The 20,786-nt window shown below is 40.3% G+C and overlaps 1 protein-coding gene across 3 annotated transcripts in view; it reads left to right on the forward strand.

Moving 5' to 3' along the window:
* VPS26A (VPS26, retromer complex component A) overlaps positions 11,224-20,786 on the forward strand; it is a 30,956-nt gene continuing 21,393 nt past the window's right edge. Inside the window, exons 1-2 of one of the 3 annotated variants that reach the window (XM_001925999.7) lie at positions 11,224-11,356; positions 18,293-18,442. In XM_001925999.7, coding sequence (XP_001926034.2) covers positions 11,354-11,356; positions 18,293-18,442 — 153 coding nt within the window. In that variant the 5' untranslated portion in view covers positions 11,224-11,353. Of the gene's footprint in view, positions 11,357-11,515; positions 11,702-18,292; positions 18,443-20,786 lie in introns of those variants that run through there. The other 2 variants (XM_021073762.1, XM_005657390.2) reach the window with 2 other exon arrangements.

Here is a 20,786-nt window from a genome sequence, read left to right on the forward strand (position 1 = left end):
CTGTCTTGATTCTCTTGTTTATGAAATAATTATTTTTGTTCAGATGTCTGTAGATTCTAGTCAAAATATCTGTAAAATTATTTTACAACAAAAGCAAATTTTGTAATTAGAATCAAATCCTATCAACTAGCAGACGAAGAAAACAATCAAGCTACAGTTAAAGAGTTATTCTTGTCCAAACACTTCCTCTTCTTGAAGGCTATTCCCATCTCTGTTTCCCTTAGTTCTGAAAAGCCTGTCAGCACCATTGTCATGGATCTCATGCTGCACCATTTAGATCCCCTCTTCAGAACTGAGGATTTGTTCAAAGCAACCTCTGCTGAAGAGAGACACATAGTTCAAGGCCACACTCCTTTCCACAGTCTGCACCCAGTGCCTAGTTGATATGGGCATATGAATGCCAGACCCTTCCCTCGAACTCGGGGCAACTCAGCAGGGCTATCACAGATTCAGAGTTCCCTGAGGAGTCAGCTGAGGGTTTGTAGGGACTGGTTCGCAGCTCAGTTTCTTTCTTAGTCTTTTTTCCTTTCACTCTCCCATGAGACCTCCCTTAGAAATTTTCTGCATGCTAATTTTCATCTCAGAGTTTGCTCCATGGAGACTCCAACTTGCAACAGTTGGTGCCAAGACGGTAGAAAGTAGATGCTAAAATGGGATTTGGAGCTGGATCCCCTGCTGCCTTGCCGTAGACGCAGAACAGGCACAAGAGAGCATCAGTTGTTCAAACTTTCACTGATGATGAACTGGGAATGGTATACCAGTGGAAAGAAATGCACTAAGGGGTGGTGTATGAAGCAGCTGAGAAATACAGGGAAGTAGTCAATATAAAGACAATGGTATTAGATGGCTCTTGCTGGGGATGATTAATGAAAGACCAGGGATGATTAATTAAAGACTAAATGTGAAAAATAATGGGCCTCCTCAGCAGCATATTAAGAAACTCTCTTCTGCAGTGGAAAGGCAGGAAAAGCCAAGGCCCAGGCCCAGAATGTAACCATAAAAGTAGCAGAGTTCAGGAATCTTGTCAACCTAGCCAAGACTGTTATGCAACATCAGGACCCAGATTGGGAAAATACTGGACCTTAGAAATGAGGACATCTGGGTAGAAATGTCTCTGGGTTGATTCAGAATTTGAATCCTCAGACTTCCTCAAACCCTCCGAATCTATAGAAGAGTCCCACTCCTTACGAACTAATGCTTTCCTCTGCCCTTTAAGACCACATGTACACTCCCTTAAGTCCTGTCCCACCTCCCTGCATAGCCACCAGATCAGTAACCAAAGTTACAATATAAGCCAACAGAAACTATTGGGCCTGCTAAGGAGGAAAGGTGGAGGTTCTGCAGAACTTAGCTATCATGCCCCTCAGAAACCAAGAGAGTGTCTACGTGGCTTAACTCTAAGAGTGCTAGATCAAGGGATGGAGGCAAAACATCAAGTTGGATAAGGGAGTGTTCACCAGTATGGAAGTACCCTTCTGGGGTGGAAGTTTTAACACCATGACAAGAACCCCAGGAGAAGATGTTGACATGCTGCTAGAATGGCTCTTAGAAGCTTGGAGAAAGTGACAGCTCCTCTTAAGTAGAACTGCTAGACCTGCCACGGCAGGCAGTGGAAGAAAGGGTTGAAAGGTGTATGGAAGTGAGCATGCTAGAATGGACACACTATATAACCTTGAAAAATCCACCAAATGACTTTGTTCTGGAGTTTTCATCCTGGTGCAGCGGAAACGAATCCAACTAGGAACCACGAGGTTGTGGGTTCAATCCCTGGCCTCGCTCAGTCGGTTAACAATCTGGCGTTGCTGTGAGCTGTGGTGTAGGTTGGCAGCTGCAGCTCTGATTCAACCCCTAGCCTGGGAACTTCCACGTGCTGAGGGTGCGGACCTAAAAAGACCAAAAAAAAAAAAAAAAAAAAAAAAAAAAAAAAAAAAGAGAGAGAGAGAATCAGAAACAGATTATGTTCTCTTGGGACAGATGACAGTATACATTTAGTCTATTCCCAGGGCTATGTTAAATCTTCTACCCTCTGCCGTAGTCCAATCTCAAGAGACCTGGACTGGTAGGACTTCTCACAGAATATCATGGTGATCCACTGTATGGATGTATCATAAGCCTGTGTCCATACTGCCATGTCATGTGCCAATGATGCCCTGACATCTCTCCATCAGCTCATATCTATGGCCATGTGGTGGAAGAAGGGTTTTTTTATGACTGACAAAGTAGGAATAAGATCAAGTTTAGTTCACAGATGGATTGGCCTGTTGTATAGGTTCAAGCCAAAAATGGATGGGAGCTGCACAGCAGTGCCAATCAGGAACAACCTTAAAAACAGCTGTGAGAGGAAGTCCTTCCAGAGAGCAGAGCTTTAGGTGGTTTACCTGGTCATTTACTCTGTGTGGAAAGAGAAGCAGGTCAAGGTTAAGATATATATAGTTTCATGTTAGCGGTAAATGTTTTGGTCAGTTGATAAGGGGCCTAAGATAGAAGAGATGAGAAGATTGGGAACTAAGAAGTCCAGGGTAAAGGCCCATGAGTGGACCAGTGAGAGAAGATGCTGTGTGAAAACCTTTGTGTCAAATGCCAATGCCAATGAGAAAGCATCTAGTACAGTAGAGGCACAACCAGGTAGACTAAATGATGTGGGCAGATATCAACCTCTATCATGGCTACCCTAATGATAGCACATTATAACTAATGGAGGGGTAGCCATAGTGGCAGAGAGGGAGGCTCTGCCTGGGTTTCCACTGACCAAGGTTAATTTAGCTATATGTTGCCCAATGTCCATATACTAGTGACAGAGCTGACTGCTGACATGGTACCATTCTCCAAGGAGACTTTGATGGCAGGTTGACTATATTAGGCTCCTTCCATCCTAGAGGGGCCAGAGATTTGTTCTAACAGGAATAGACATGTATTCTAACAGGAAAATACATGTATGTATTTTCTTTCCTACTCTTGGGGCCTCCAAGGGCTTACAGAATGTTTGATCTACCATCATGATTTTGTTTATGACACTGGATGAGGCCAAAGGGCCCAATTTATAGCAAGGAGATTCAGCAGTGGCACATGATGATGAGATCCACTGTTTCCAACATGATAGAATGATGGAAGGGCCTATTGAAGGCACAACTGAGATACCAGCTTGGTAATGACATACTGAGGTTGGGACACCAACTTTCAGGATGCAGTATACATGCTAAATCAACAAATGTTATATTGTGCTGTGTCCTTAATTCTAAAGCTGAGCTTTAAAATTGCAAAGTCCTGCTTAAATACCAATTTAACTTTTTATTAGCTTTGTAACTTAACGCAAGTTACTTAATTTTGTCAATATTGTCTTGGAAGGGCAACGTTGCGAAGGTGGGAATTGTGTAGGGCTTCTGGGGCCAAATGACTGGGTTCAATTCTGTCACTTACTAACTAGGTAACATCAGATGAGTTAACTCATTTAACCTCTCTGTACCTTGGTTTCCTCCTCTTTAAAGTGAAGATGATGATAGTGACTGCCTTACAAATTTGTTGAGAAGATTAATGTACGTCAAGTGCTAAGAACAATGTCACTGAGTGAATGATCAATAAATGCAAGCTATTATCATTATCTGCACTACAGGTTAACAATATTTGCCCATAGGGTCGTGGTGAAGATTAATTGAAGCAATATATGATATGATTAACTCAAAGCCCCTAAAAATGAGCCTTACAATTCACAAGGTTATTTTAAAGATTCCTGGCATAACCAGGTACTGTGCTAGGTACTAAAAATACAAAGGGAAGCAAAGACACACCAGACACCCTTTGTCCTTGAGCTCAGAGTCTAACACGGATCAAATGAGAGTGAATATAATATGTTAGTCTTTCCTGGCACAAAGGAAGATAGATAGATACATATAAATATTCTCATGTACGTAGGATAAATAGTACATAACCCATGTTCTTTCTCATTCTCACTCTTTTACCTTTGAGTTGTATTTATCAATCAATCATTGCCATAATTACAGAGTATGAGGGAAAGGAAGGGGTTGGACTTCTTCCAATTTGTACTTTGGAGTACCTCTCTAATTTACAGTCACTCTTCCTCAGATTATACAACCAACAAAAACTTACTAAGAACCAAGACACCAGGAATAAACAGTTAAGACTACTCACAAAGTAGTGGGGGAAACAAATAACTGTAACACATTTTACAGTATAGATTTTTTTCAAATCTATTATAAACAAAATGCTAAGGTAGCAAAGAGAAGGGAATGATTGATTTTGCAGAATCTTTTTGTCAACTCTCAGCAGGTAGTCTGTTTTATCACTCAAATTACTGCTTAAAATATTAATACAATTGATCTTTGAGAAGTCTATTTGTCTTCTTAAGTTTATAATAAACTAAGGTTTCTCAGCCTTGGCATTGCTGACATTTGGGCAGGATATTTCTTTGTTGTAGGGGGCTGTAGTGTGGATTGTAGGATGCTTACCAGCACTTCTGATCTTAGCAGCATTCCCCCAGACTTGACAATCAAAAATGTTTCCAGGAGTTCCCGTCGTGGCGCAGTGGTTAATGAATCCAACTAGGAACCATGAGGTTGCGGGTTCGGTCCCTGCCCTTGCTCAGTGGGTTAACGATCCGGCGTTGCCGTGAGCTGTGGTGTAGGTTGCAGACACGGCTCAGATCCTGCGTTGCTGTGGCTCTGGCGTAGGCCGGAGGCTACAGCTCTGATTCGACCCCTAGCATGGGAACCTCCATATGCCGTGGGAGCGGCCCAAGAAATAGCAAAAAGGCAAACAAACAAACAAAAAAAACATTTCCAGACATTGCCAAATGCCCACTGCACTAAGCCAATAATTACTTTTGGACTGAAGTCTTTACCTGTTATGTTCACACCTTGTAACAGAACAGTATGATTTGGATTTCCTCTCATGCTCAGTGGTAATAAACCAGACTAGTATCCACAAAGATTCGTGTTTGATCCCTGACCTCACTCAGGGGCTAAGGATCTGGTATCATCGTGAGCTGTGGTATAGGCTGCAGATGCAGCTTGGATCCTGAGTTGCTGTGGATGTGGCAGAGGCCAGCAGCTGCAGCTCTGATTTGACCCCTAACCTGAGAACTTCCACATGCTGCAGGTGCAGCCCTAAAAAGAAAAAAAAAAAGTATGATTTATCATTGATCATTTCTCCATAGGAGCTAGAAACTTTGATATCACAATCATTCAGCGACTTGATAGGTGATTTGTTACAAAGGTAATTGCATCCATGATTTATGCACAAAGCTACATTTTTAGATGTCTGTATGTTGATTATTGGATGTTTTGTTTCTTTTTCTTCACAAGGACAAACTGCTATTAAAATGGGACTTTCAGAGAATAAGAAAGAACTCTTCGAAGTTAAAAATATAATAGTATCTATTAGTTATCTATTGCTGTGTGATAAATTACCTCAAAACAGTGGCTTAAAACAATAATAAACATGTATTGTTTCATAATTTTTGTGGATCTGAAATTTGGGAGAGGATTACCTAAGTCACTGTGGTTAAGGGAGGTCTCTCATAAGAGTGCAGTTAGGATGTCAGCTGGGCTGCAGTCATCTGAAGACTTGACTAGGGTGGGAGGATCAGCTTTTCAAATGGCTCATTCACACGCCTGGCAAGTCAGTCTAGCTGTTTCACAGGAGGCCTCAGTTCCTTACTATGTGGGCTTCTCCACTGGGCTACATCACGTGGCTGCTGACTTCTCTCAGAGTGACTGATCCAAAAAAAGAGCAAGTTGGAAGCAGATGTGGAAGTCATACACCATCACTTCCACCTTACTCTGCTGGTCCCACAGACCAACCTTAATAGAATCTGAGAAGGCGCAACACAAAGATATGGATCACTGGGGGCCCTAGACGTTGGTTACCATAACACAGTAATGAAAAAAGTTGTAGGGGTTGGACCATAACATTTCCAGATTTTCCCTAGATAATCACCTAGGAAGGGGAACCACAAGAGAGACAGATGGAAAATAGGAAAGAAAAAGTAAGAGAATGACAGAGTCAATCAGGAAGCCCAATATAAGACTAATAGAAGATCCAGGAAGAAAGAGGAGAGAAAAGAGAAGGGAAGAAATCACCAAAGAAATTACCAAAGATTGCAAGATATCATCATAAGAGGAGTTCCAGCTGTGGTGCAGCAAGTGTAAGGATCCAGTGTTGTCTCTGTGGTGGCATGGGTTCAATCCTTTGCCCGAAGCAGTAGGTTAAGGATCTGGCATTGCTACAGCTGAAGCTTGGATTCGCTCCCTGGCCCAGGGAACTTTCATATGCCATGAGTGTGGCAACAAAACAAAACAAAACACAGAAAATTCTCCCCCTCCCCCCACAAGTGGATACCCAGTTTTCCCAGGCATTGAACAACTGGAAAATGAAATTATGCTTAGGAATTAACAAAAGATGTATAATATCTCTACAACGAAAATTACAAAACATTGCTAGGAGAAATTAAAGACCTTAATAGAGAAATATACCATTTTTATGGGTTGGAAGCTGCAAATTGTTAATATTTCAATATTCCTCAAATAGAGATATAGGTCCAACGCAATCCCAATAAAAATCACAGTAGCTTTTTTTTTAATAAGGTGGATTAACTATTCAAAAACTGTATGTAAATACAAAGAACTTAGGACCACCAAAACATTCTTGAAAAAGAACTGAGTTGAATAATTACAATTCCTTACTTCAAGGTTTACTATAAAGCTATAGTAATCACGACAATGTGGTATTGCATAAAGAGACCAAGAGATCAATGAAACAATGAAAAGTCCAGATATAGATCCATAACTATAGAGTTAACAGATTTTTGACAAAGGCACCAAAGCAATTTAATGGGGAAAGGAAATTATTTTAAACAAATAGTGCTGGACACAAATAAGCCCTCAAATCTTAGTGTACATTATTTGCAAAACTTATTTCGAGAAGGATCTCATACCTAAATGTAAAAGCCAAAATTCTCAGGTCATCCAAAAACATTATTAAGAAAATAAACAGTGAAGCTAAAGACTGGGAGAAAATATTTACAATTAATATATCTGACATAGTACTTGTACCCAAAGTATTTGATAAACTGTAACTCAATAATAAAGACAAATACCCCAATGAAAAATTGGCAAGTCTTTTCATTTTTCCTTTTTATTGATGTATAAGTGACTTACAATATTATATTAATTTCAGGTAACGAACAGAGTGATTTGATACTTTATACACTTTATCTATACACCATAATGCTAACCGGAGCATTAAAATGATAATAGAGATGAACTTTAAAACATGTATAAAGGAGTTCCGTTGTGGCTCAGTGGCTAGCGAACCTATCATCCATGAGATGCAGGTTCGATCCCTGGCCTCGCTCAGTGGGTTAAGGATTCAGTGTTGCCATGAGCTATGGCGTAGGCTGGTGGATTCCGATTGGACCCCCAGCCTGGGAACCTCCATATGCCGCGAGTGCAACCCCAAAAGACAAAAGATCAAATATATATATTATATTGATATCCCACTCTAGTGAATAAGAATTTTACAGGTACACCAAAAAGCACATTTAACCATAGTGTAGGGCTTATCCACAGATCAGTTTTCACAGAAATTTCTGCTTTATAAACTTGGTTTAGGATTTTTTGTTTTCCTTCCTTTTCCTAAGAGTTTAATTTGCTTCTTTTGTGTGTGGTAAAAAACACATAACATCCAATATACCATCTGAACCATTTTTAGGCATAAAGTACAGTAGTGTTAACTAACTATATTCACAGTATTGTGAAATGGATTTCCAGAACTTTTTCATCTTGCAAATTTGAAACTCTATACTATTAAATTCTCCTTTACCCTTCTCCCCAACCTATCGTAACCATTCTACTGTTTCTATGACTACGGCTACTTTAATATCTCCTGTAATTGGAATCACACTGTATTTGTCTTTTTGTGACTGGCCTATTTCCCTTAGCATAATGTCTTCAAGTTTCATCTATGTTGTAGCATGTGACTTGATTTTCTTCCTTTCTAAGACCGATTAATATTCCACTCACCTGCCCATGAACATGGTCATGCAAATAAATCATTAATCCCTATCCTCAGTTTTTTGGGAAGGATACCCAGAACCAGGACTGTGAAGTCATACGGTAGTTCCATTCTCACTTTTTTGAAGAACCTCCATATTGTTTTCCATAGGGATTGTACCATCTTGCAATCTCACCAACAACGCTGCACAGGGTTTTGATTTCGCGACATTCGCACCTACAGTTATTATTTTCTGGGTTTCAAAAAAAAAGGTGGAGTTCCCGTCGTGGCGCAGTGGTTAACGAATCCGACTAGGAACCATGAGGTTGTGGGTTCGGTCCCTGCCCTTGCTCAGTGGGTTAACGATCCGGCTTTGCCGTGAGCTGTGGTGTAGGTTGCAGACGCGGCTCGGATCCCGCGTTGCTGTGGCTCTGGCGTAGGCCGGTGGCTACAGCTCCGATTCCACCCCTAGCCTGGGAACCTCCATATGCCGCGGGAGCGGCCCAAGAAATAGCAACAACAACAAAAAAAAAAAAAAAAAAAAAAGACAAAAGACAAAAAAAAAAGAAAAAAGAAAAAAGGAAAAAAAAGGTAACCATCCTGATGAGTGTAAGGTAGTATCTTGTGGTTTTGATTTGCATTTCTCTGATGATTAGTGATGTTGAGCACTCTTCATATGCTTGTTGGACATTTGTATGTCATCTTTGGGGAAATCTCTATTCAAGTTTTCGCCCATTGCTTAATCAGTTCACTTGATTTTTGGTTACTGAGTTGTAGGAGTTCTTTTGTGTTCTGGATATTAAGAATATATATATATATTTTTTTTTTTTTTGTCTTTTTAGGGCTGCACCCATGGCATATGGAGGTTCCCAGGCTAGGGGTCCAATGGGAGCTGTAGCTGCTGGCCTACAACACAGCCACACCAACGCAGGATCTGAGTGGTGTCTGCAACCTATGCCACTGCTCACGGCAACACCAGATCCTTAACCCACTGAGCAAGGCCAGGGGTCAAACCTGCAACCTCATGGTTCCTAGTCAGATTTGTTAACCATTGAGCCATGATGGGAACAAGAATATATGTTATTGAGCTATAGGAATTCTTTAGATATTCTGGATATCTTATCACATATATGATTTGCAAATATTTTCTCCTTTCCATAGGGTGTCTTTTCATTCTGTTGTGTCCTTTGATGCATAAAAGTTTTTAAGTTTGATGCAGTCTCATTTGTCTATCTTTGCTTTTGTTGCCTGTGCTTTTGGTGTAACAGCCAAGAAATCATTGTCAAGTCCAATGCCATGAAGTTTTTCTTCTGTGTTTTCTTCTAGGAGTTTTACAGTCTTAGGTCATACATTTAGGTCTTTAATCTGTTTTGAATTAGTTTTTGTATATAAGATACAACTTCATTCTTCTGCATGTGGATACCCAGTTTTCCCCAGACCATTTCTTGAAGATACTGTCCTTTCCCCACTGAGTCATCATTGCACCTTTGTCAAAGATCATTTTACCATATATGAGAGGACTTTTAAATTTTTTTAATAGATTTTTTTAGAGCAGTTTTATCCCAGCAAAACTGAGCAGCAAGTACAAAGTTCCCATGTATCCTCTGTTTCCCTCCACATGCTAAATACCCTTTTACTTTCCTGAAGTGAACAAAGATTACACATATTAAAGCTTTCCTCTTGGAGTAGCCGTCATGGCTCAGTGTTTAAAGAATCCATCTAGGAACCATGAGGTTGTGAGTTTGATCCCTGGCCTCGCTCAGTGGGTTAAGGATCTGGCATTGCCATGAGCTATGGTGTAGGTCGCAGGTGTGACTCGGATTCTGTTTTGCTGTGGCTCTGGCGTAGGCCGGTGGCTACAGCTCCGATGTGACCCCTAGCCTGGGAATCTCCATATGCCTCGGGAGCAGCCTTAGAAAAGGCAAAAAGACAAAATAAATAAATAAATAAAACTTTCCTCTTTTCAAATGCATGCATTTAGAGCTACAGATTGCCCTCTAAACAATATTTCAATGTATCCCATAAATTCTGTTGTCTTTTCAATATCTTTTAAACTATTTTAAAATTCCTATTGAGATGTCTTCTTTGACATAGAACTACAGAACTCTGTAGCTTAGCTTCCAAGTATTTGTGGATTTTCTGGCTATCTTTTTGTCACTTCTAGTTTAATTCTGTTGTGGTTACCGATATACACCAAGACATATTCCAAACCTCTTAAATTTGAGACTTACTTTATGGCCCTGCCTCATAAACTTGACAGTGTTTTGTTATGATGAGATAATCTGCCTTCGGACTGTCATTTTTTTTTTTTTCCTGCTTTGGTTCTGTATAGAGTGCACTATGGTACTTCAACACTAAATCTGAAATGCTACAGAATTCCACTCAGGGGCAGGTCTAGGCTTACACAACAGTGATCTAGATGCGGTTAAAGCCTGAGTATTTCTGAGCAGTAACATCCGACTTTTTTTTTTTTTTTTTGATAGCGAGTGATGCAAAAATTCCCGGGCCAGGGATCGAACCCGTGCCATAGCAGCGACCACGCCTGTTGCTTAACCCACTGAGCCATCAGGTAACTCCACACTGGACTTTTTAGAACAGCTTTCCTCACGGAAAGGCAGGGTGGTACAAATGATCTGTGAGCCCTCCACACCTCGGCGTGGATAGTTCATGAGTTATCCGTGAAACAATGGATGTAGTAACTTCTATTTTTTTTGTCTCTTCAGAGGTGATAAAGCCTAGTTCTCAAAACCCAGAAGCTCTTTGAGGGAAAGGAAGGAAGCTAGGTAGAGTTCGAGAAAGTGGAAGAATGCCTCATCCCCGGATTGAAAGAGCACATCTCTTTTCGAAGCCTAACCTAGCAGAACCTCGGGGAAACAACTCCCATTCAACTCCGCGGCCCAGTAACCCACCCGCAGAGAGTGTCTCCCGCACCAACCTTTTCTTGATCCTTCCTTCTTTCCCAGCTGCTCAAACTTCCTCAGAGAAGACGGTAGTATGGGAAGCAAACCCTGGAGGAACAACAAAGCGCTGAGCCCCAGGGAAGCCGATGTCCGCCCTGGACCCTCCCACTTGACGCTGTCTCAATGACTCCGCCCCTCCGCCGTGGGGTGGAGCACGAGGCCGCGCCTCCAAACCGCCCCGCCTCGGAGGGCCAGGCCGGCCAGTAGGGCGGGGCGAGAGGCGGGAGGCGGCCTGTGCTGGGGGAGGGGAGGCAGAGAGGGGGGGTCACGTGCAGCCGCGGCCCGAGATCACGTGACGGGGCGCCGGGGCGGAGGGAACCCGGGCTGGGAGTTCTCCTGAGAAAAGAAGAGTGAAGTGGGGGGACGCGGCGGCAGCGGCGCTGACAATGGTGAGTGCGCGGCGTATAGCGCGCTCGCCTCCAGCCCTCGCCCCAGAGCGCGCGGCGGGCCGGCCAACGGCTGGCCCAGTATCGCGGGAGGGCTGCGGGGAGCAGGAAGGGGCAGGCGGGCAGGGCGGGGAACCGGGTTAGGCCTGTCTGGCCGCCGCAGGTCGGGGAAGAGCGGGCTGCGCCGCTTCTTCCCGGTCTCGGCGAGGCCCGAGCACCTGCGGGTGGCGCCGCGTTCTCTTGGCCATGTCGGAGCCTGTGCCCGCGTTCCTTGACCGGCTGTGGGGGCCTTGGCTGGGTACTCGCACCCCGCCTCTGCGGGGGCCCTCTGCCGCCTCCCCTTCCAAGGTAGCCAGTCCCTCTGCTTCTCCTGGGCAGCCCCGCTTCCTTTCAGATGGAGTGATCCAAGAGCCCCTCGGTTCCACAGTCGGGGGGGACTTGGTCGCTCTGGTCCAATGTGTCATGAGCTTGATAAACTCCGTGATTTTTTTTTTTTTTAACTTGCGTATGGTGATATGAGGCGATTTCCTGACCCCACTTCAGCCTCGATGTTGACACTTGTAGAACGGGAGAGAAAAAGAAAAGGATATTGAAGGGAAGGACGCTTTTAATCCCAAAGACTCTAGTTTCGTGCTCGCTGCTTTGAGCTTTGGCTCTCCTTTCCTTCAAGCCATTTCTGGAAACTTACCGCTTTGGGATGTTGAAATGGCCTGGGGAGCAAAGGAGGGAGGGAAATCAGAGTACTCTCACTGCAGTTAGTGGGAAGCGCAAGCATGGGCACGATGGCGTTTAATTGTGTGTGTTGGCGATCGCCTCCAGATTGGATCTCATTTGGCTCGTTTTACGGTAGTGTTCGTTAAATCGTTTCACTTGGCGAGTATATGTTGCGCGCCTACTGTGTGCTCTCCCTAATAGTACCTGCTTTCCCAAAGCTCATCCGGTTCAGTAAACTGCTTGAGACTTTTGACTTAAAGACCAAGCTAGATTTATTAATTTTTTTTGTCTTTTGTTGTTGTTGTTGTTTCTATTGATTTATTAATTTTTTAAGTTACTTTGAATAAATAACTTTGAGTCAGAAATCGAGTTGTTTTAATTAAAAAAAGAAAGTGAGGACAGGCATGTTCTTTCTTAAACTTGCAGCCGTTTTTTCTTTCATTGAACAAATAATTACTGAGGTTCTCCCGGGGCCGCTGAGCAAGATTGAAACAGCCCTTGCTCTCTTGTAGCTTGCAGTCCAGAGGGAGATAAACATTTATTTGTGTAATCATTTGTTTAACATGTGTTAAAAAGGAGTACGGTAGGGCTGTGCCTAGTCAGGGAGTTAGAGAAGGCTTCTTTAATTGAATATAATTTGCAAAGAAAACTTAAAAGGCTATTTTTTGTTTACATTTAAAATTATTACTTTTAATAAACTTTTAAATTATGTTCAAGAGCAATTTTTATTGTCAAGTTACTCGTCAAATGATCAAATTTGTAAAGCTTTATAACACTGAAATTGGCACAGCTGTAATATATGTATGAAAATTTGCTGTTTCATTGCTTGTGTATGGGCTAAATGAATAAATTTTGAGAGCCTCTCTTGCGTCTCACCTTCAGTTACATTTCTTTATGTCTACTGGATGTAGTGAAATTTCTTCAGTGAGGGCTAAAAACTTTGTGCTTTAACATTCCCACATGTAGTTTTGCTGGATGGTAATGCTCAATATTGGGCTTAGGAATTACATGAAAAATCTTAAATTAACCCAACAGCAGTAATAGGACGTTTAGAACACAATTAGAAAACTATTAAAAATTGCTCTAATATTTTAATAGTCATATATATTGCCCTCTAGTTAAAGGCCACCTAAGAGTTTTAACGTGTATATTGCATAGTATTGTGTAGTATTGCTCCTGAAAAATCCTATATTCTGAATACTCGCTTGAAGATACCTTTTCCAGAAGAACTTGGTAGTTTTTCTCCTAAAAGATCTCAAAACTGCCTTCTATAGTTTCAGCAAAAGTCTATGTTAATGCTTCCTAACCTTCTTTGCCACTTTTATTCTATTTCCTTCCAGTCTGACAGTTTCGTAGTTTTTTTCTCTCTTTATATCAGGAGAAGTATTACAGTTTGATTGTGAATAAATTAAGAACAATTTTAATTTGTGACTTTCTGTTTGAAATGACAGAAGATGCACATCTTGAAATAAAAACTTTAGAAACAGGACTTTGGGTAGAGAATCTTTCAATTCCTTTTAGAAAGAAAACAAAGTTTTTTCTCTTGGTAATTGTAAGACATCCACAAGTTTCTGGAGGCTTTTAGTAGGGCTGATTCATTTTTGATGTGTCCTAATGATAAAAACTGGATGTTAACCCAGTACTAAACTCTCATGGTGTCATTAACGTAACCTTGTTAAAGTGCTGCAGTTTACATTCAACCTTTTGTTCTGCATGTGCTATACTAGGCTTTTTTTTTTTTTTTAATACCTTCTGATCTCTGCCTAATGTTTAGATTGTGTTGAAAAATAAGTCAACTTTTAATTTTTAGTTAGGAGATACTTCATGCATACAAAAAAATAATAGAGGATAACCACATAGTTTTTACATATTTTTAATGTCTAGGAATTTTTAACTTTTACATATGGTGTCAAAATAAGACTTATTGTTTAATTATAGTTGTGTTAATCGTGAAGTCTTAGCGACTCAAGTCTGTTTTAAACCATTTTAATTGGTGGCAATTTTGATTATTTTTGATTACTTGATCTTTTAACATAGGCTTTCAAATCCCAAGTTCAACTCTACGTGTTAAATATATGTATATGGAGAAAAATTACCATAGTATTTCCTTTTATCTGTAAAACAATTTTTATAGTTTTTAAATCTCATTTTTCCTAGAACCAGCTCTGGGAGTTATTAAGGGGGAATGAGAAAAGTAAATATTATTTTCCTGCTTCTGTTTTATAATTCAAATTTTGAGACTGTCCTCTTCTACCCTTTCGGAATTGTTCCTCACTGCAGCAGCCCTCCCCCACTCCTCCACTGCTTTGCTGGCTCAGTGCTTTTGCACATGGTGATTAGTAAATATCAGGGAACTGATTTTGAGCTGCTATACAATCTGGTATTTGTAGCCCTTAGGAGAATGTATACCATTTTGAGCAAGTTGTGAGTGCCAGGTTTGGGGTATGAAAGCTAACTAGGAAGGGACAGTGCGTGTGTGCTATCATTGATGTCTTTCATTCTAAATTAGTTCAGAATTAAAATTGATCTTGTTTGTAATATTGCCAGGAAAGATGAAAACATCTTGTCAAAAGGAAAATTTGCTATTTGTGTCTTTGGAGATGGCAAAAGTACCAATTGGCAACTCTGAGTTTATTTCTTGAAATTACAATTAATAAAAACAAGGAAGCGTAGAATTTAGGAAAACACTATCTCTTTTGATCATGGGATCACCGTGTCACTCACATAGTCTTAGGAGTATCATTAATTAGCTTGTTTGCTGTTACTCTGCCTCCTGAGGACAGAACTGAGCCTTAACCCAAGTTTCTTGCTCTAGTCTTTGTTATTGCACCAATGCTAAATAACTTCCTGGAGGAGGGCTAGTTTTGCCAGACATGTCAGTTTTAGCTCATTTCTTTTGTGTATCCATTTATTTTTTTTATTATCCGGACAGAATGTGTTTTACTTCGAATTAATACTCAGTGGGTATTTGAATGCTTTCTACTAAATGCCACATACTGCTCTGGCCACTGTGTCTTCGGTGTTGAACAAAAAATAAGATATTTGTTCTCATGACACAGTTCACTTGGGGAGTCAGGTACTAAATAAGTAAATTATAATAAATGATAAAGTAAAACTACATGGCATGTGAAACCTAAATTTGGAGAATTCAATTTTGATCAGGAAGTTAGGGAAGGCCTCTTTGTGGAGACGAGTCAAATTGAGACTCAAAGGATGAACCAGTTAGGTTAAGGGTACTTGGTCTAGGACGAGAAGAAGACTGGCAAATCTGATGAACTTGGATCATTTGAGGCTGGTTTGGCTGGAGGGATGAATAGAGCCAGATGTGTATTGGCTACATGAGGAAATACAGTGTATGTTTAAAATAACACTTCATTAAAGTAAATGTTAGCTGTAGAAAACCGCACAGGTAAGCGTACAGCTTGATGAATTTTCACTAAGTGAATATACTAGAGTATCAAGCTCTTGGATAAAACCAAACAGACCGGAGTTCCTGTCGTGGCTCAGTGGTTAACGAATCTGACTAGAAACCATGAGGTTGTGGGTTCAATCCCTGGCCTCGCCCAGTGGGTTAAGGATCCAGTGTTGCCATGAGCAGACGCGGCTCGGATCCTGCATTGCTGTGGCTGTGGCGTAGGCTGGTGGCTACAGCTCTGATTAGACCCCTAGCTTGGGAACCTCCATATGCTGCTGGTGCAGCCCTAGAAAAGGCAGAAAGACAAAAGAAAAAAAAAAAAGAAAAAGAAAAAGAAAAACCAAACAGACCATTACTATCATCCCAGAGCTTTCTTCCAATCACTTCCTGATTTCTAATACTCCGGTAAAGTACATTATGTATTTTTGATTTTTTAATAAATGGAATAATGTGAAATTCATCTTTGTTTTCTGTAGTTATAAGTCATTCCGTTGTCTACTGTATGAATATAGACTAAAATTTATGTATCCTCTTGTTGATAAATATTTGGATAATTTTGTAATTGGGGCAGTTAGGAATAATAGTATTATGAACATTGTATTTGTCTCTTGGTTTATGTGTGTAAATTTCTCCTTCCTTCCTTCCTTCCACTTTTTTTTTTCCTTCCTGTGGCCTATGGAGGTTCCCAGGCTAGGGGTCCAGTTGGAGCTACAGCTGCCGGTCTGCACCTCAGCCACAGCAACATCAGGTCTGAGCTCCGTCTGTGACCTACACCACAACTCACGGCAACACCGGATCCTTAAACCCACTGAGCAAGGCCAGGGATTGAACCCACAACCTCATGGATCCTAGTTGGATTCGTTTCCTCTGCACCATGACAGGAACTTGTGTAAATTTCTGTTCAGGGTGGATACCTAGGGGTGTAATTGCTGGGTCGTGGGATATATATATCTTCAGCTTTACCGGATAATACCAGCTATTTTCTAAAGTAGTTACTCTAATTTATACTTTGACCAGCCCATTGAAAGACTTAAAACAGAGCCCAGGAGTTCCCGTTGTGGCACAGTAACGAATCCAACTAGGAACCATGAGGTTGCAGGTTCGATCCCTGGCCTTGCTCATCGGGTTAAGGATCTGGCATTGCCGTGAGCTGTGGTGTAGGTCGCAGATGCGGCTTGGATCCTGCGTTGCTGTGGCTCTGGTGTAGGCCAGTGGCTACAGCTCCGATTCGACCCCTAGCCTGGGAACCTCCATATGCCGCGGGAAGCGGCCCTCAAAGAGGCAAAAAGACCAAAAAAAAACCCAAAACAGAGCCCAGTATGATCAGATTTGTTTTTAAGAGATCACTCTGGTAGTTGTATAGAGCAAAGTAAGAAGAGTTGTAGGACAGCAAGATAGGAGACTGTTCTCTGTAAATTTTAAAAACGGTTAGAAGACTAGTTTTCATTAGTGGCAAAAATAATCCACAACTATATCTGATAATTGGACTAGTTAATGGATTCTGTATTATTTCCATCTAACATGTTTTGGCATTTATAAGCCATTGATCTTTAACCCTTATATTTCTGTCATATTTAGCATTTATTGAACAAGGCTTATACATTTTCTTTGGAAATTTTCACAGAAATTTAGTCTTATTTATTAGTCAGTTTTATCCCAATAGCTTACACAATGTAACATCATGTTCAGAACTTTATAGCAGGTTTTTTTTTTTTTTTGGTTTTTTTTTTTTTGGTCTTTTTGTCTTTTTAGGGCCACACCCACGGCATATGGAGGTTCCCAGGCTAGGGGTCACATCAGAGTTGTGGCTGCCTACACCACAGCTCATGGCAACACCAGATCCTTAACCCACTGAGTGAGGTCGGGGGTCAAACCTGTGTCCTCATGGATACTAGCTGGATTCATTAACCGCTGAGCCACGACAGAAACTACTATATAGCAAGTTTTACCGTAAGTAGTACATTGTAATAATTGATTTGAATTGGTATGAGTAATTTGGATTGTATGAGTTTCATTAAAGCAGTATAATTAAAGAACCTCATGGTATAATTAGAGATAACTTTTCCAATCCAGGTGTTGGATTAATTTTTTTGATTTGTTGTAATGTTTATTTGATTATTTATAATTATCATCTATGGAAATGATTGAAATTATAGCATGTTTAATTTGTTTTCTTTTTTGCCTTTTCATTTTATTGTGGTAAAAAACATATAACATGAATTTATCCTCAACAGATTTTTGTATTTTTATGTTAATTTAATTTTAATTTTTTTAATTGTTATTTCTCCAATACAGTCTTTTTTCTACTGTACAGTATGGTGACCCAGTAACACATACCTGTACACATTCTATTTTCTAACATTATCATGTTACAACAGATTTTTAAGTGTACGGTACAGTATTAACTATATGCACATTGTACTAAATTAATTAATTAATTTATTTATTTATTTATTTTTGTCTTTTTGCCATTTCTTAGGCCGCTCGCGCGGCATATGGAGGTTCCCAGGCTAGGGGTCGAATCGGAGCTGTATAAATTTATTTTTTTTTTTGGCTACGTCTGTGATGTGCAGAAGTTCGTCATAGGGCCAGCGATTGAACCCAAGCCACAGCAGTGACAATGCTATATCCTTAACTGCTAGGGTACCAGGGAACTCCCTAAATTTGTTTAATTTTGATAAAATATTTGATATAAGTTCCTATTTCCTTGTGAATTCACAGATTAACTATAGGTCATAGACAATTAAATTTGAATTACAAAATGTGGTGGCTTCCAAATCATAATTATAAGCATTTTCCTTTTATTTCAGAGTTTTCTTGGAGGCTTTTTTGGTCCCATTTGTGAGATCGATGTTGTCCTTAATGATGGAGAAACGAGGAAAATGGCGGAAATGAAAACTGAAGATGGCAAAGTAGAAAAACACTATCTTTTCTATGATGGAGAATCTGTTTCAGGAAAGGTAAATATTTGTTTGGAGAATTACCTAGATGGAGGATATTAGAATTAGTTATGAAAGTGCTGTATGCTATTTCTAAATGTGAATGATTCTGCTAGAGGTGACAAATTTTTTTCAGAAGGTCGGCCAGAATCCTTGACTCATTAGAATATTTACAGATTCTTAAACTGGAAGGGTTATGGGGCAGTGTCTAAATTAAATTGCATGTGAAATTTTGTGTTTGTGACTGTGCCTCTGTTTAATTTCAAATAGTTTCTACAGCGGGGCTGTGATCCATTCACAGTTTCTCTTTTAACATAAAGTTGAGTTATAAAGATTGGGGATAATCCTCTAGTATATTTTCTAAAGATTTCTTTCTCATTTTTTATGGCATATCTCTCCGTACTGCTATCATAGTGTCTGTTGCTTTCATTTCTGGGTTCTCTGCAGCAGACTTAAGTTCATGCATGGTCAGATACATTTGTACTACCTTTTGTAAGGTTTAACTTTTTCCCCTTTTCCTTATCAAGTGATGTATAAGATTATTCTTACACTTTATGGAATATGATTTGTACTCATTACTCTTATGATACCGGAGAATGATAATATCAGAGTTCCCGTTGTGGCTCAGCGGAAATGAATCTGACTAATATCCATGAGGGTGGAGGTTCGATCCCTGGCCTCACTCAGTGGGTTAAGGATCTGGTGTTGCCGTGAGCTGTGGGGTAAGTTGCAGATGCGGCTCAGATCTGGCGTTGCTGTGGCTCTGGCATAGGCCAGCGACTACGGCTGCAATTTGACCCCTAGCCTGGGAGCCTCCATATGCCGCAGGTGTGGCCCTAAAAAGACAAAAAGGAAAAAGGAAAGAAAGAAAAGAATGATAATATCATAGATAAAATCAAACCATAAACCATTTGAAATAATTACTGTATCTGCAGGGCCAGGGATTGAACCTGGACCACAGCAGTGACTTGAGCTGCAGCACTGACCACAGTAGATCGTTAATCTGCTGGACCACACAGGAACTCCTGAATTTTTTAAAAAAATATGAAATATAAGAGTTTTTGGAGTTCCTGTCGTGGCTCAGTGGTAACGAACCTAACTAGGATCCATGAGGATGCGGGGTTCGATCCCTGACCTTGTTCAGTGGGTTAAGGATCTGGCATCGTCGTGAGCTGTGGTGTAGGTTGCAGATTCAGCTGGGATCTAGCGTTGCTGTGGTGTTGGCTGGCAGCTGTAGCTCCGATTCGATCCCTAGCCTAAGAGTGTGGTCCTAAAAAAAAAAAAAAAACCTAAGTAAATAAATAAAATGTAAGAGTTTTTCTTCTTTGCTTGTTAGGGTAGTATATACACATGGTAGACAGTTTGGAAAATGAAATATCTATAGTCCTATCATATAGAAATAATTCACTGTTAAAATCTTAGTGTGTTTCCTCCTAGTTTCTCTGCATTAATGTTAATGTGTATGTAATATATTAACCATGCTTTTTCCCTATTATTGGATGTATAAATAGTTTGTATTTTTTAGACTGCTCTTAGTACATCACCATATCTTTAGTAATACAGACATTTATATACACAATTTTTTTCTCCAAATTTCTGTAAGATAAAATTATTTGCTTAGAATGAATACTTGGAAGTGAGCTGCTGACCCAAAAGACATGAATATTTGAAGGGTATCGATACATATTAATCTGGAAAATTTGCATCAAATTCTATTTCCACTTAATGTCTTTTATTTCACCCAGGGTAGCACTGAATCTGATCACTTTTCAATCTTTCCTGTTTCAGTAGGCAAAAATGATATTCTTTGATAGGATTTCTTTGGTTACTTGTTAAGTTGAATTTAGGTTTATTAGCCATTTTACTGTATTGTCTATCCTGGTCCTTTATCAAATTACTTACTGTCTTAGCGTTATGTCTTGAGTGTGCTCCTGTACTCACTGTAAAATACATCATAGTGTTGTTTATGTAATAGACTCTCACTAAATATTTATTTGATTTGTTTACTAACTGTTTTTAAGTCTAGTAGGGAATATGCCCTGTCTGGTTTGAAGTAATGTTATGTCATCTGGTCCAATTGGGAATATGTGGCTGATATTTATGGAATAAAGGAAGAGTGGAATGTATAAGGAAATAAAGTTACTTAAGTATGTTTTTTGTTTTGGTTTGTTTTTTTGCTATTTAAGGCTGAACCTGAGGCATACGGAAGTTCCCTTTAGGGGTTGAATCGGAGCTATAGCCGCCAGCCTACGCCATAGCCCCAGCAATGCAGGATCCAGCCACGTCTGCGACCTACACCACAACTCACAGCAACACCAGATCCTTAACCCACAGAGCAAGGCCAGGGATCAAACAAGCATCCTCA

Source organism: Sus scrofa, chromosome 14, assembly GCF_000003025.6.
Source record: "Sus scrofa isolate TJ Tabasco breed Duroc chromosome 14, Sscrofa11.1, whole genome shotgun sequence".
Lineage (NCBI taxonomy): Eukaryota > Metazoa > Chordata > Mammalia > Artiodactyla > Suidae > Sus > Sus scrofa.